The sequence below is a fragment of the Pelecanus crispus genome, chromosome 1 (genome assembly GCF_030463565.1).
Source record: "Pelecanus crispus isolate bPelCri1 chromosome 1, bPelCri1.pri, whole genome shotgun sequence".
NCBI classification, from domain to species: domain Eukaryota; kingdom Metazoa; phylum Chordata; class Aves; order Pelecaniformes; family Pelecanidae; genus Pelecanus; species Pelecanus crispus.
Genome location: NC_134643.1, coordinates 57,544,445 through 57,560,355, shown reverse-complemented (window position 1 = coordinate 57,560,355; position 15,911 = coordinate 57,544,445). Strand labels below are relative to the sequence as shown.

The 15,911-nt window shown below is 38.0% G+C and overlaps 1 protein-coding gene across 2 annotated transcripts in view; it reads left to right on the top strand.

Moving 5' to 3' along the window:
* The window catches only part of EP300 (EP300 lysine acetyltransferase), a 64,251-nt gene that overhangs the window by 40,787 nt on the left and 7,553 nt on the right, over window positions 1-15,911 (top strand). For both annotated transcript variants that reach the window (XM_075727617.1, XM_075727615.1), the window contains 11 exons: window positions 838-1,077; window positions 1,674-1,762; window positions 4,266-4,346; window positions 6,884-6,940; window positions 8,384-8,461; window positions 9,566-9,633; window positions 11,374-11,524; window positions 11,880-12,026; window positions 12,444-12,557; window positions 14,323-14,488; window positions 15,164-15,328. In XM_075727617.1, the coding sequence (XP_075583732.1) occupies window positions 838-1,077; window positions 1,674-1,762; window positions 4,266-4,346; window positions 6,884-6,940; window positions 8,384-8,461; window positions 9,566-9,633; window positions 11,374-11,524; window positions 11,880-12,026; window positions 12,444-12,557; window positions 14,323-14,488; window positions 15,164-15,328 (1,356 nt within the window). The remainder of the gene's footprint in view (window positions 1-837; window positions 1,078-1,673; window positions 1,763-4,265; window positions 4,347-6,883; window positions 6,941-8,383; window positions 8,462-9,565; window positions 9,634-11,373; window positions 11,525-11,879; window positions 12,027-12,443; window positions 12,558-14,322; window positions 14,489-15,163; window positions 15,329-15,911) is intronic.

Here is a 15,911-nt window from a genome sequence, read left to right as displayed (position 1 = left end):
ATTAATCTCTTAAAAATGAAAAAGGCGACTATTCAACTTGTTTAGGTCAAATTTTCTGCTTGTTTTAGAATTGTCTTCAGAAGACATTACTATCCTTCAAGGATCTGTGTGTTAAACTTTCTGGATTGAAGTTTAAACTTTCTGAAGTTTACTATTTACACACAAATATGTATACATAGAAGCCCTACTTAGGTGCTTTGGGCAACGTTGTTTGCCTGGAAGGTTTTTCATTTGGTTTTGGTGTGGGGTTTTTTTAGGATAGATACTGCAAAAATTCGAGGCCTGCTGTATTATAAGCAGGCATAAATGTTGCTAATATTCTTTAGGAAGCTCTCAATTGGCTGTCATATTCTGAGGACTTTTGTAGGAGAAGGGATTATATAACTGCTGGGGTGGGGATTGGAAAAAGGCATTCTTTAGAGGAAACATGGTATCTTTTATCTAATAAAGTTATTTGGTTTTGTTTAATAGGTTGTCTGGTCTACTAAAAACAGTTACTTTCTATTAATGCTCTTGCGTATATCCTCAGATTGCAGTGGCAGCAAAAACATTGCCATTTCCTACTTTTTGTACTACTTGTTTTGCTGACTAAAATTAGAGTGGCTTTATTTCATCAGGAGTGGAAGAGCAATAGAGCCTGAGAAATAAATGAATAATGAAAAGGAAGCACTGGGGGGGTGATACGGTATTGCTTAGAGATTTCATTGTATGCCACAAGCAGTTTGACAATGAAGTCAGGGAGGAACCTGTTTTTCTTGATGTGCTGCAGAAGAATTTATATGCTGAGAATGCACATAGTTCTGTAGTAGTGTTTTGATACGCTGCCTATTCTTGCAGGATTATTTTGACATAGTAAAGAACCCCATGGACCTTTCTACTATCAAGAGGAAGCTAGACACAGGGCAGTATCAGGAACCATGGCAATATGTAGATGACATCTGGCTCATGTTCAATAATGCCTGGCTGTATAACCGCAAAACATCCCGGGTATATAAGTACTGTTCCAAACTGGCAGAAGTGTTTGAGCAAGAAATTGACCCAGTTATGCAGAGCCTTGGTTATTGCTGTGGAAGAAAGGTAAGAAAATAAATACTTCTAGTCTGCTGCTTCCTGGTATTGAAGGGGGGAAAAATACAGCAGTTGCAGCTGTTAGCAGTTACGGTGTGTGAAAATTTTTGAAAGTTTACCGGGATTTAGCAATCCCGAGTAATCTGATTTTGAGGTTTTTATGGATCTTCTAATTCTATCTAGTGCTTAAATCACCTATTTGTATATAAGCCCTTGGGGGAAAAAAGTCAGTAACTAAAGGCTTATTTTGATTAGGGCGAACCCATTTGCTGTTGCAAATTAAACAGATGTGGTTTTGTTACTGCAGAAGAAGTGCTCTGTATTTCACTGTATATTGAGACTGTGTATTTCCATTGTCTTGTTCTGATATGCTTTCCATCTTTGGGGAAGAGCGAACTTGAGAATAACAGACCACTGAACACTTTTTATGACTCTAGCACTTCATACACTTGCTCTACTTTACTGCAGTGCACTTCATACACTGCTGTACTGAGATCTGTGCACAGAATAAGGTGGAAATGATTGTTGTCTGGGTCACACTCGTTTCCCATGGAGAGCAAGTGAAAACACGTATGAGTACTAAGACGACCCATTCCTCTTTCCAGTTGGAGTTCTCGCCACAGACTTTGTGTTGCTATGGCAAACAGCTATGCACAATCCCTCGAGATGCCACTTACTACAGTTACCAGAACAGGTAAGAAAAACTCACTTGGTACGGTTTTGTGCATGCTGCAATCAATCTGTTAAAAGGCGTGCATGCATTTACATATATACCCTCTTTATATGTGTACACCTTTGTGTTTTAAGACAAAAATTTGCTGGAAGTGCCCTTGAGTAGTTTACCTTGTGTGTTAATGATTTTCTTTCTGTAGAAGTTCACTGCAGTCTTTGCTCTTCCTCTTTTGTTTGCAGAAATGTGATGTTTTACTAAATTTTTATCCTGCAGTTATTTAAATCTTCAGTTATCTACAAATCATATATACAAGTCTATTGTCTTTTGCTTCCTACCATGCAGCAGTGTTTTTCATGGAGAACACTGAGCAACCTATGTAGCAATTATATTAATGCTCATAATAAGTATTTTACTTGGCAAGTCTTTCTTTTTCCTCACAATGTTAACACTGAAGAGCAGACTTATTTTTGTGATGCAAATCTTCATTGGAAGATGCATGTATTCAGATCTTCAGTAGATTGATGCTTGCTTTTTCTCCCTGAGTTTCTTTAAGGGAGTTTTCTTGCAGTAGCTGTGTAAAGTGCTGTAAGTTCTGCAGCTCTTTTGAAGTTTGTGGTTTTTGTTTGTTTTTTTTTTTTTTTTTTTTTTACTTGGGGTTTATTAAAGGATTTAAACCTATTTGACTTCTGAAAGAAGGTTTCTTGCTAGGTGTCTCTTTGCGAATTGAGGAAGCGAGGCAGGAAGAAGCAGGGGAAATACATGCTATAACACTCCCATATCCCCTGGCCTGTCACCAGAATGCACCTGTTAGAGCAGAGGGCTGGTTACCTCCAAACTATGTCACCTCCATCAATTTAGTTCCTGCTCTTCATTCTTTCCAACACCTTAAACAAACAAACAAACAAAACCCAAACAACAAAAACACTGACTTTTACCTGAAAGCCAAGAATATTTTGCAAGAGCTGTAGTTTTCTTAAGCACCTGGTCAGGTGAAAGTAACCTAAGAGCTACAGGAGTTATATCTTAACCTTCTTAGGTTTCATAAAGGTTTCTAGCAGTGAATGGAAGCTTTTAGGAGTGAAGAAGTAGAAAATAAGCTTATAGTATCCCATAATAACTATTGTAGTTTTAGACTTGTATAGCGTAGAGCTTTTCATATCATAAGTTGGTATCTTCTGCTTACATTTATCTGTGGGCGAGCACCAGATGGACCAAAAGACTATTATTCAAAAATCTGACATGCTTTACATGTTTTCAGACATTAGAAGGGAATGTTTGTACTATAGCACATGAATACATGTGACTTGTAAATTATGTTATATACACACAAGCATATATATCTATAGACTGAGACAGACAATTCCACAAGTATTATTCTCTGCTTTAGCTCAGATGAAAATTGGGAGAGAGGGTTAGGAGACCTGTTTGTTTAGCTTAACAGCTGCTGTAGTGTTGGTTTGTGTGGCTTTATTACAAACTTGTTTGAATTTTCTTTTATTTCTTTTTATTTTTAGATGTCTTGTGCACTCAATTAACATGCCTTAGTAATGGGGAGGCCACAGTTTTAGAACATTTTTGAGGGCTGGGGTAGAATCTTGAATTAATCACCATTTTATTCAAGTGTAAATGAAAAATTTCTGTGTAATGCTTGCTGTATTGATATCTGGACTGGTCTGCACTCAGACTGGGCTATGGCAAAATCATAGCAATGTAGAGCATTATGTGTGTAGTTAATGTCAAGTATTTAGTTGACATACAGTTTTGACGGTTCTATAATTAATGTCTAAGATTTTTGAGGACAGATTTTATTGTTCTTTAAGCTTCTGCTGTTTAGCTTTCCCTTTCAACTGGGAGAGAATCCTGTGGCCTTTCAGCATTTATACATTTAAGATGGAAGACTGTCCCTCTTCCATTGATCTCCTGCAGATCCTCCTGCCAGCAGAACTGCTGTGTTGATGTACAAGTCAGAGTAGCAGTTCTTCCTTCCTTCTGCTCTTTCCCCTTTCTCATTTTAATTCTTTGCTGTACGTGGCATGGATTATTAAAATGAAGAGGGTATGGGTATGCTAAAATGGAATACTCTTGTTTAATTTGCTTTAATCATTTGCTGCTTGTGAACCCATTTGAGAGATTTAATGCTAATCTGTGCTTTGCCTTGGCTTTCTGCTTTGTGTTGTCTTGTCCTGCTTCTATGTTTTTGTTTTTGTCCTGCAAACCCCCATTTCTTTGTTCGTGTGTGTATTATTTTTTTATTTCTCCTTCATGCTTGTCATTGTCTGCACTTGGCTTTGATTGCGCAAAAAAAAAAAAACCAACCCCAAAAAAACAAACCAAAAAACCAAACCAACCAAACACAATGTGGGGCCCATAAATCTGCATCATTGAATATCCTTGTCGCCGTTGATGACCTGCTCTCTGCTCCTGTCCCTTCCTTGGCCTGCTGTGATTGGTGGCTCCGTTGCTTGGCTTGGGCTGTGTTGTGTGGACGGAGCAGTTCACCCAAATATGGCCTTCTTGCTGACAGGTATCATTTCTGTGAGAAGTGCTTCAACGAAATCCAAGGGGAGAGCGTTTCTCTGGGAGATGACCCATCACAACCTCAAACGTGAGTTACTCATGTTTGCTTGCGCTGTGCGTTCGTAAGCTATATCATGGTCTATAGTGCTTTCTCAAAGGGAAGAAGTTCAGTTTTAGGTAACCCTTGCTACTTGTAGGCTAGTAGAGAGTGGACCAGATATTCTTTGTAAAAGCTTGGAGTTGCGCTGTAGATTTTTTTTTTTTCCCTTCAAAATCTGGACTGCCTGAACTGTAGTGAGACATAAGCACTTAGTGTTTAAAATTGCAACTATACCAATAGAGGGGAAAGAAGAGAATCGCTTTTTTTTTTTCTGAAAAAATGTGGAAGTATTCTATTGCAGAAAGATAACCGTGCTCGCAGGCAGGTAGGTGACAGACATAGTTTGAAATAGTCAAACGTACCATTCTGGTTATAGGCTGGCTATGCTATTAAACTTGTATTCAACTTCAGATTGTTTTTCATCCACATCAGAAGCCTGCAACCTCCTTTTGCCATACAAATATTTCACTGTTGGAGTGCTATCTGCTTATGAGAAATACTGTGCAGTTGTTGAGGAGATCATGGTAAAAGGCCACGTATTAATTTAGTTGTCTTTTCTATGCTGGTGGCAAACCGTTGGGACAGTCTTTCATTCTGCTGTAACCTCCTCACACCTCCCAAAAAAAATCTTGAAACAGAATTTTGGTACACCAAGGAAACCCTTGAGGGACAGATGAGTGCCAAGAAGTTACTCTTTGAGCTGTTGAAGAAAGCTCTTTTTGGGAAGGGCATTGCAGGAACACTGCAGATAGAAGCAAGTGAGGAACTTAGGGAAAGTCTGAAGCCAGGGGGAGAGTTGTTGAAGTTGGTAATTGGTCAAACTGAGTTAACTTTCACTGGAAGTGGAAGTTGTCTTTAGCAGCATGTTACCAAATCCTAGTCACACTGATGGATGTGTCTAGAACAGTAGTGAAAGAGTCCATTGGGGCTTGGGAAGATGTAAGAGTACATCTGCCTTTCTGGAAGTAAAAAGGAAGAAACAGTGTTCGTATGCTGGTCAGTACAATGGGCCATGTCCCCATGAGTAGTATGGATTGCTACTCTACCAGAAGCAAAGGCCCAAAGGCTAATCAATATTGTCCAGTTTTGTTAAGATGAGATGTGGGATATGAAGTACTTAACATATGAGAGAAGCAAGTATCTATATACATGTAAATCTGTGTATAAATAAACATCAGACATGTTTATATATAAATTTTTGTTTAGCTGCTGAGAGAGTACGATCTTTCTCATACACATAAGTTGGAATGGATTACCACAAACCTTTGAGTCAGGGTAGAAGGCAGCATACGAGTGCTTTTGATTTTTACACTAGATTTGAAAACACAGATGCTGGATACAATTTTTTTTTTTTTTTTAAAATAATGAAAACGGTCAAAAGCTTTTTAACACAAGTGGTGGTAGGAATACTTCCAGCTCCTGGCATTCTTTTTCATAGCTGATTTAAATGCTTGGTTGTTGTGTAGTGAAAATGGAAGCTATAGGCTGCACGTGAGGAGCACGTACACTTTAGAATGTTCTCTCACACACTTACAGGTTTTCTCTTAGGATCTCATTTTACTGGGGCATAGAGATCCTGCTCCCTTCCTAGTTAAAATGAACAAAAGCAAAAACTATTAGTAATGTATATGTTAGGTCCTGTTTACAGTTCTACTCACCATATTATAATAATAGTTTGAGGTAACTGGGAGATTGAACCTTCCTCATTAATCTGATAAGGAGCTTGAAGTATCTGCAGGTGGCACTATTCAGAATAAACACCAAAATAAAAGGATAGGAAGGTTAATGCCCCTCATGCAAGTGGGATTGGGTTTCTGATATTGCTCTCAGAGAAGCGCATACTGATCATCTCACATTTTACAGCACCCTCTTTGGGTAAATTCTCAGAGATTTGGGTATTCTTGTATGATTGTTCTTGACTATTTTGAGCCAGATTGGTGTAAAAGATACGTGGGACCTCACTGTCAAAAAGATGGAATTTCTAGCCTTGCAAATGCTGTAGGGAAGGTAAAGATAGTGTAGAGTAATGGCTGGGCTGGGACTGCGGGGTTTGGAAGCTGAAATGTATCCTTTGAAGTTAATCTAGGAGGAGGGCTAGGGGAATCTGAAATAAGATAACCTACCTTGCTCAGTAGTCAAAGACAATTGGAATTCTCTGCCTTCAGAATATCAGAGAGGCGTATCAAATAGTACTTTCACTATGAAATAGTGATCAGACTGGTCCAAAAATTGAATGTCAGCAAGTTTTACCATTTATGCTGTAGTAAAACTGAATAAGGGAGCAAATGTGGTTCACTGCAAGCTATTGTCCCATAAAAAAGAATGTTTTCCAAGGGGAGAGTCAAGGGTGGCATATACTTTAGTTGTCTGTCACTTTGTAAAACACAACTCCTTTCCTTTTAGTGCCAGTGTTTAAAAAAAAAACATGCTTGCAAGTTTTGTCTTGGTATGTGGATGTGTGTGGTATGGCATGAATGTATGTTGTCTTGTGTTAAAACTGAGTTTTATTGCCTGTTTCTCCATAGCACGATAAACAAAGAACAGTTTTCAAAAAGGAAAAATGATACACTGGACCCTGAACTGTAAGTAATGCTGTCACACTGTGAATGATCCTCATTTCTTTATAACTATTTTGTAAAATACATGTTATTTGTTCACCATCAGCTTTGTTTTTCAATGTTTTCCAAATTTTATGTAGCTCTGTTAGCCAGCAGGGGCTGCTAACATCCAGCATTCTGTCCTGAGAACCCAAACCAGCACAACAGTACTTGAGAAATATGTAACACTATGTATGGGCCGAAATGAGTGCCTTTCGTTGTCTTGAATGTGGATTCAACAGAAGGATGAATGCAGATAACTCTGCTTTGAAACCCTGTCGTGGCAAATGCTCAAGTCTCAGAAGTGATTTTGGGTCACTTGGCAGTAGCTCTTTTGGTGCTGTTGGCTTTTCTAGTTGTCATATTTTACAGGCAGCTGTAGTAGAAGGAAAAGTTGAAATTTTAATCAGCTGGTTCTTCTGCACTGCTCTGGAAGCAGAACTGTAGACATTCAGTAAAGTGAAGATGATGGTGACTTAGCTGCTTTTCTTTATATTCCTGATGGGTTTTTTTGAAGCCACTTTACATGGCCCTGCATTATACACCTGTGCTGCTACTCCGCAATCATTACCTTCATTCTCCAATGAATGAGCAAAAAGCATATGTATTCTTCCCACACCATCCTTCTAAGGGCATAAGGGTCAGCCAGTTGTTCTGTTTTACAAGGGCTGTGGGTAGGAGAGAATAGTAAGTTGATTCATAACTTTTCTTTCCCTTTGTTATAGTGAAGATGCAGCCTAACGCTAGAATACAGGCCTAACTTACAGTATGATACTGTATGCCCTACATAAATGATAGCTGTTCATTCAAAGTCTGACTCTTACAAACAGACATGTTCAAAAGGAGTCAGATTGTCCTGATACATGAAGCAACCCTGGGTATTTTGGAGAATTATATTCACCAACATCTCTGAAGTAGACCGTATCACTTAACTCAGTTGTCCTTAAATCTCTGCTAGTCTTCTGAAAGTGACTTTGATATTGCTTCTGTTTTCTTCCTTCCCACCTTTCTGCAGTATATTTGCAAAGTAGCCCAGGCTTCAAGCATAGTGGGGCAACTAACAGCCAACTATTCCTCCTGGCTCTTCGCTTCTGAGACCTGTGAATCCATTTTCCTCTCTTCATTATAGCAACAAGCAGTTTACAGATTTTGTCCTTAGAAGGGCTTCACTTTAAAAAATGAGTGAAGTGGATGGCAGTAAGGCAAGCAAATGGTAATAATAATGTGTCCCTGCATAGTCTACATGACTTGAACTGACAGAACCTTAATTCATTCTGGAGGCTGTTCCTAGCATAGATGTGCTCTCTATGTTAAATAGGCTCAAGAGCCTACATGCTAGAACTCCTCTAATAAAATTTTTTTTTAAATATACAAGCAAGTAATGATACTACTAACCTTGCTTCCCTTCCCCCCTTTTTCCTTCTACAGATTTGTTGAATGTATAGAGTGTGGAAGAAAAATGCACCAGATCTGTGTTCTTCATAATGAGATAATCTGGCCTTCTGGGTGAGGAATTTCTCCTTCTTAAGTAGAAGGGGTATATGATAGCTTTACTAGAGTTAGTGCATAAATTTCTTTATATTTGTTATATTTAAAAGAGTGTCTAATGGAAGAAGTTGCATTCCCACCTGAAAATTTTACAGAATATATAGGGTAACATCAAATTTTGGCATCACATCTTACTGTGTTGTGTGTGAAGTTGTTTCTAATCTTAAATGTTTCTAACGTTCCTTTGTTGGGAAGAGGGCCTTTCAGCCTTATGTTTCAGCCTTTTATGTTTAAAGATACTAGTCCTTCATGAAAAGATGTTTTCAGTTCTAGTAACAATTTCATACTGGTCTATTTTTTGTACAAATCATATTGCTTTGTCATCTTCAAAAAAAAAAAAATATTTGTAACCACCAAAGAATTTAACAGATTAATTCACTTTTTTTGACCTCAGTGATCAAAATAAATCTGAAAAACAATCTAGTCGTCTTTAGATACTCCATAGTTCTTGATCAAAATACTGGGGTTTTTCTGATTGCTTTAAAAGCTTTTTAAAAAAGCTGATAAATGATATGTAGATAAAGCTCTGTAAGAGTTTGACTTCCCTTTCTTGACAAGAAAGCTATGACTTTTACCATTCCGTTGTCTCATCCACATTGCTGCAGAAGAGGGTAGACATCCTGTAACTGAGGAAGAATCTGCCCATCATTTCATGCTACAGTGTACATTGGGCATTTAGAAAAAAATCAGGATTTTGCTTTATGTATTGCGGTATCTCATCTTCATCAGAGGCAGCAGTTTGAGACTATTTGTTCCAAGAATACTTTAAGCCAATATTGTTAGACCTGCCAGCAGAGGCCCTGTTTCCTGGGCTTGCAGGTGGTGACATGGGTGACTGACAGGAGATGCACCCCCTGGAGCTTAGATCCTCCTCTGCAGCTCTGAAACGGGCCATTTCTGCTGGCACTGTTCTTCGTGCTGTCTTTTATTTCAAATTTCAGTTAAGGTATTTTCCAGACCAGATAAGATCTGGTGAAAGATTTTGCTTCTAATGGTAAGATGCTAAGGAACTTTACGGTCTGACTTGAGGTGGTTTTTCACTTTCTTCTATTTTTCCTTCAGCTTTGTCTGTGATGGTTGCCTAAAGAAAACAGGACGAACCAGGAAAGAGAACAAATTCTCTGCTAAAAGTAAGATTCTGATGCTTGTACCAACAAATCTTACATAATTTGTTAAGAATGGGGAAGAGGTGGCTTTTATGCTCATTTTGCATTTATTTCAATTTTTTGCGTTAGAGGAGGATACTTTTGGTCAGTTCTGAGCATCAATATTCTGCAATGTTCAGAATATTTGCATTCACAGGTGTTGTCGTTGCTTAATAGTCTGTTGTAGAGGGTTAATGTACTGTTTTAGAGCACTGCTAATGCAAGACATATCCTTTTATCTCAATTGCAGTATTAATAGCATTGGAAAATAGTTGCTGTGTGACTGCAGTCTAACTTAAATTTATGATAACATGTTCAAGTCACCGTGACTACTGCTGCTCTTAAAAGCTTTGATGGAGATAAAGGTTGCATCAGCTGGTGACAAAACTCTGTAGATATTTCCTTTTGATAAAGGCAGCTGATCTGAGGGCAGTGTAGAAGGACACTTGTGCAGTCATCGCCCATCTGTTTTACAGACAAAATAAGTGTTTCAGAAGCTTCTTAGGTTGGTGTGCTACTTACAAATAGTGAGTATTTACATTTCTGCTAAAAAAAAAAAAAAATCCCTAGCCAACCAATAGCATCAGGAGTCTAACAAGTATTAACTGTAGTGTTAAGCAGTTACATTTTAAGGTCCTTCTTTGGAAAAAGAGGAAGGAGGATATCAAAGACTATAAATTACCTTGAAACTTGGGGGATGGCTTACAGGTCAGTCACAAAAAGTGTTCTCTTCAACTGTTCTTATGAAATGGAAGGCACACCATTCAGTGAATGGTTTCAGCGTTTGAGTCTTTTTTTCCAAAATCAAAAATTCCTAGATTCACCAAGAATACAAGGGTTCTTTTACAGTTTTTACCAGCTTTTGTTTCTAACAACCTGTATGTATTGCATACTTAATGTAATATAGTGATGCTTTACTGAAAGGTGTCTGTTGTGGTTTAACCCCAGCCAGCTACTAGGAAGAAAATTAACTCTATCCCAGCCGAAACCAGGACAGTGTCAAATTGGAAAAATGAAAAGCTGATTGGCATATATGTAACTCTACCAGAAGTAACGGAGAACAGTGAGACAGGCCCTGTTACACCAGAAGTAAACTCCCTTTCAGCTTTAGGTTTTGTGTCAGCTAACGTTATGCTTGTACTTCTTTTGTATGAAGATTGTTTGAAAATGAGAAACTTCTAAACTGACTACATTACTTGCAAATACAGTTGTATTTAGTTGTTCTTTCCATTATTGAAATAGTCTCTCCACTTACCCAAAGAATATAATTTGGCTAGTGTGGCTTTATAGACAGAATATACTTCCAAATGCAACATCTGCTCTTGAAGCTATGTCTGAGAGCAGTATTTTGTAATCCAGTTTAAGTAATTAATAGCTTCTATTCAGGAGGAGCTTTAATTGTGATTGACTTTTAAGACAAAAATTGGGTTGAAATACAGATTCTTTCTTCATTTAAATAATGTATAAACCATAAACGTGTGTGCAGGTGAAAAGCAGCTCACCCCATCTAGAAGTGTTAGTGTTTAAAGATAAAGCTTTAATTTATGGTAACATACTGCATGCATTAAGAGTCACTTTTCATAGAATCATAGAATTGTTTAGGTTGGAAAAGACCTTTAAGATCATCCAGTCCAACCATTTTCATTTAACATCTGAATAGAGAAATCACATTTGAACAGTTTGGTTTTGCATATATTTAGAGCTGTGGGTTTTTTTCTCCTGCAGGGCTACCAGCTACAAGACTTGGTACCTTCTTGGAGAACAGAGTCAATGATTTCCTAAGACGACAGAATCACCCTGAGGCAGGAGAGGTTACAGTTAGGGTGGTACACGCATCTGACAAAACTGTTGAAGTAAAACCAGGAATGAAAGCAAGGTATGTTCTTTCCATTTCTAATTTTGCTTTCTTTTGGTGGAGGTGGAAGCTATTTGGATTTACTTACATGCTACTGTTTTGAAAAAGACTTCTGAAAAATTTTGAAAAACCTCACCACTGAGCAGTTCCTGACAAACAGATGTTACAGCAACATATTAATTAGTTGTGATGGGTGTAATTTTTTTCATAGTAAAAAGTAGATGCCTTGTATTTTGAGTAGTCTGTAAGCATTTAACTTCAAAATTGCACTAAAATTACACTTAGAGTAGCCATCATTGTTGCCTTTACCTAGTGACATGTATTCTCTAATATGTCAATATGTTTGGTATTCCTCTTCACCCTCTGTAATCTGCAGGTTTGTAGACAGTGGAGAGATGGCTGAGTCTTTCCCTTATCGAACAAAAGCGCTTTTTGCCTTTGAGGAGATTGATGGTGTAGACTTGTGCTTCTTTGGGATGCATGTACAGGAGTATGGCTCAGACTGTCCTCCACCCAATCAAAGGTGAGGAGCTGCATGAAAGTTTGTTTTATTTTGGTACTGTCTCAGTTGGACAAACCTTCTGAAGCTCTGTATAGAGCTTTGGTGTTGCATATGTGAAGACTTAGTGCTGTTAGCTTCTGGAAACAAAGTAGCTTCTGTAGGGAATATGTCAGAGTTGCTTCTTACTGGGGGTGCTGGCTGGCAGGCAGTGTTGCCTTAAGGACCAGTTGTCAGTATTCTCAAGGAAGGGATGGGATAGTTTCGGAGAGATGAGGCTAGGATATCAAAAGAAAGCTGAGTTTTTAGAGGTAAACGAGGATCACAGACTTTGAAAATTTGCTGTTGTATTGGATGCTTCAAATATATAAAATAATGTGAATAAACTTGCTGAACTACTTTGAAATCTCTGCTTCTCATCATGACTTTTCTTCTTTTTAGGCGAGTGTATATATCTTACCTTGACAGTGTTCATTTCTTCCGCCCTAAATGCTTGAGGACTGCTGTCTATCATGAAATACTAATTGGATATCTAGAATACGTCAAGAAACTAGGGTAAGTCTTTTTTTAATGTTTTCTTCTGTGCAGCGTTTGTGCTAGGCAGTTCTTATTGCAAATGAAATTACTACATCCTATTGTGCAGAATATAGTGCCTAAATATCAACTGGTGATAGAATAACTTGGCAACAATTGTGTGTAGTTGAAAAGGAGAAAAGATAAAAAGGGCTTTTCAGGGGAGGCTTATGCTTCAGATTTTTTTGTTTCCAAACTTAGGTAAAAATTCCTTAAGTCTAAGTAGAAGTGAGCCTTTTTATCTGGACCATAAAATTTTGCTGGGCTTGTTGATAGTGCAGTCTTTATGTAATGCCACTGCTTTAACCAGGTCATTCCTGGTTAAGTTGGGCCGGCAAGTAAGTTCTTAGCTGTGTTTATAAGGAGAAAGGTAAGTGTATTCTGTCTGTACTGATTAACTCTTAACAGTTGTGTAAGGCCACTAAGAAATCTCTTCTAGAATGAGTAGTTCTAGAAATTGCGAGAAACGGACAAGTTAGAAGAGAAAGAGGAGAGTATACTTGGTACAGCACAAAAGAGAACACAGAACAAGTGAAGAAATGAGAAAGGTGGAAATTAAATGACCGTGATTACTGAAGGAGAAAAGGCAGTGAAGTAAACATCAGTCGATTGTCAAAGGTAATCTGGTGTAGCTTGGCAGAGTTATTCATGAAGAAATCATTAGGGACTATGTTTAGAGTAGTTGCATGAGAAAAATTAGGGGAATCAGAATGGAAGTGGGTGGTACTGTCTTCAGTACCTCAGTGAGATGATCTCAGTGAGATTCCTTAGTACTTCAAAGGCATACATTAGACTCTTTCTGCCTTTTTTATTGTGTATTTTGTAACCTGTGAGTGTGTAAAATTGCTGCATAAAGCTCAGGCCTCAGTTTTACTTAATGCTGTTTTCTGTGCTAATGGGCAACATCAGGTTCTCATTTTGGGAAAACAATATTGGTCACGCAGTATCATCTCTCTGTTCTCAGGCAGAAGGAATGACAACTGGCTGCAGTTCCCAGGGTTGGGGTAGGGTTCTGCAGAGCTGTTTCTCAACACTGCAAGGATGGTTCTCTAGCTTGAGATCTGATTATTCCTCCTACTGGAGTTCTTTTCAAAAACTAATAGAGAAGAACTGAGGATGAAGGAGTGATCTTTGTGGTATTATATTCTCTGCAGCTGCTACTATTTGGATGTCATCTGTCTTCATAGTACTTAGATTGTACACCCAATAGCATAGGCTGACAGTGACTGTTTATTCCCAGATATAATTGTGAAACCTTTTAAAAGTGATCCTTAAAGGTAGAAAACGGAGGATTTACAGTAGAAAAGTGAATTGTGTGTTTAAGTAAATCTTTTTTTAAAATGTTGCTAGATAATGAATGACTGCACTGTCTCAAGGAAAAAGAATTTTGGCTTATTATACTGAAATACCCCATCTCCATCTTTCTTTTATTACTTAATTAGGAGGTGACAATTGCAGGTCTATATCAGGCTTCGATTTTTATCTAGACTGGAAAACGTGCACGCTTTATATAAACTGCTCCACATATAGCACTGAATTTTAAAAAATTAGTGAAAGATGGTAATGCTATTGCATGAATGAAGCTGGAATGAGCACTAGAATTAAAATCTTGGAGAGCTGTAATTACTGTCCATCTGGTAGCACCAGCCAACTTTGTGGTGGCTCCATCTTGTGGCAGAGAGGAGAGCAAGCTCTAGTGTTAATCATCAGAGCCCACATGTACTTTTTTTTGGTCTAATGATACTAGGTATACTACCGGACACATCTGGGCATGCCCACCTAGTGAAGGAGATGACTACATCTTCCATTGCCATCCTCCTGACCAAAAGATACCCAAACCCAAACGACTGCAAGAGTGGTACAAAAAGATGCTGGACAAATCTGTGTCGGAGCGCATTGTCCATGATTACAAGGTTTGTTAAGTGTATGCTTGTACTGGGGGGAGGGGGTGGGTGTTGGCCAGTCTGGTCTTGGTTTCCTCCTTGCCTTAAGCATTGCGCTTGATTCTTGGAGATTACTGATTAGTTTTAAGTGAATTGAGCACTACAAGTGTAGAGTTAAAATATGTCCTCTTCAAAGCATGTAGCTTCCGAAATCATTCCAGCAAGAGATTTGAAATGATTCCTTAGAACAAACTAAATTTTGAGGAATACTGTGAAAGAGAGCAAATCTCATTTCAGTAATACAAAGAAAATATATGGACTCTTTAATCTTCCTGTGTTAAATAAAATTGTAGGGTGAGGCTGCTGATGCAGTTATAAGTGTGTAAAGTCTTTGGAATTATCAAGACTTCAGCTAGTGTCAACAATATAGTGATTATATTGTTCCATTTGGTAAGTATGCATATTGAAGTCTAGCATGTGGTAGTGATTTATTTCTTCGGAGTGGGAATATTTGGAATGTATTTGATGAACTGTCTGTAACTGCAGTGTTAAATCTGCACTTAGAATGTGCACTCATAAAATGAATTGAAATATTAAGCTCTCCTTTGTTTGATGTGCTGGTGCCTTTTTTATCACTTCTTGAAAAGGTTGCCTTTACTTATGTGACTCGTAATAGTGGTAACCAGGTGTTTTGCTCTTTTTCAGGACATATTTAAGCAGGCAACAGAAGATCGTCTAACAAGTGCAAAAGAGCTACCTTACTTTGAAGGGGATTTCTGGCCTAACGTTCTAGAGGAGAGCATTAAGGAACTAGAGCAAGAGGAAGAAGAACGGAAGAGAGAAGAAAACACTAGTAATGAAAGCACGGATGTAAGGATGCTTCTACTATTTCATGATCTAATGTAAAAGTTGTGATTACGTATGGCTAATTAAAAAAAGGGGGGGGTCCTGGGCACTTTGGTTAACTGGCTTTTTCACCTTTCTAGTGTCACTCTAATATAAATTGCAAATTTACATTTTTATAAATTAGAACTGTAAAAATACCACTAAGCTACATTTGTATGAGCAGTGGCTGTTCATATGGTTATAAACCTAATTACCGAAGTCAATTGGATTGAAACAAATGCTAGTTGAATATTTTGCTGCTGAAATCCAGTTGTTATCAATGCTCAACCTCAGCCTGACTTGGAAGCTTTTTCCTTAAGCTTTAGCTTTTGGACAGTGGCTAACCCTTTTCTTTCCATCTTAGATGTTATAACACCAATCTTAGCAGAATGTTCTGAGAAAGTAACAGTGTGATTTAGTAGTTTGCTCAATATCAGTGTTTTAGTAGAAAGCTTTAAGGCATTGAGGATCTGAAGCACAAAATACTGCCGAACTGTTGGGCGCCTTAAACTAGAGAAAGTTCTTGCTGGTATCTTGTGTAACTTTTTTGGAGAACACGCAACAACTG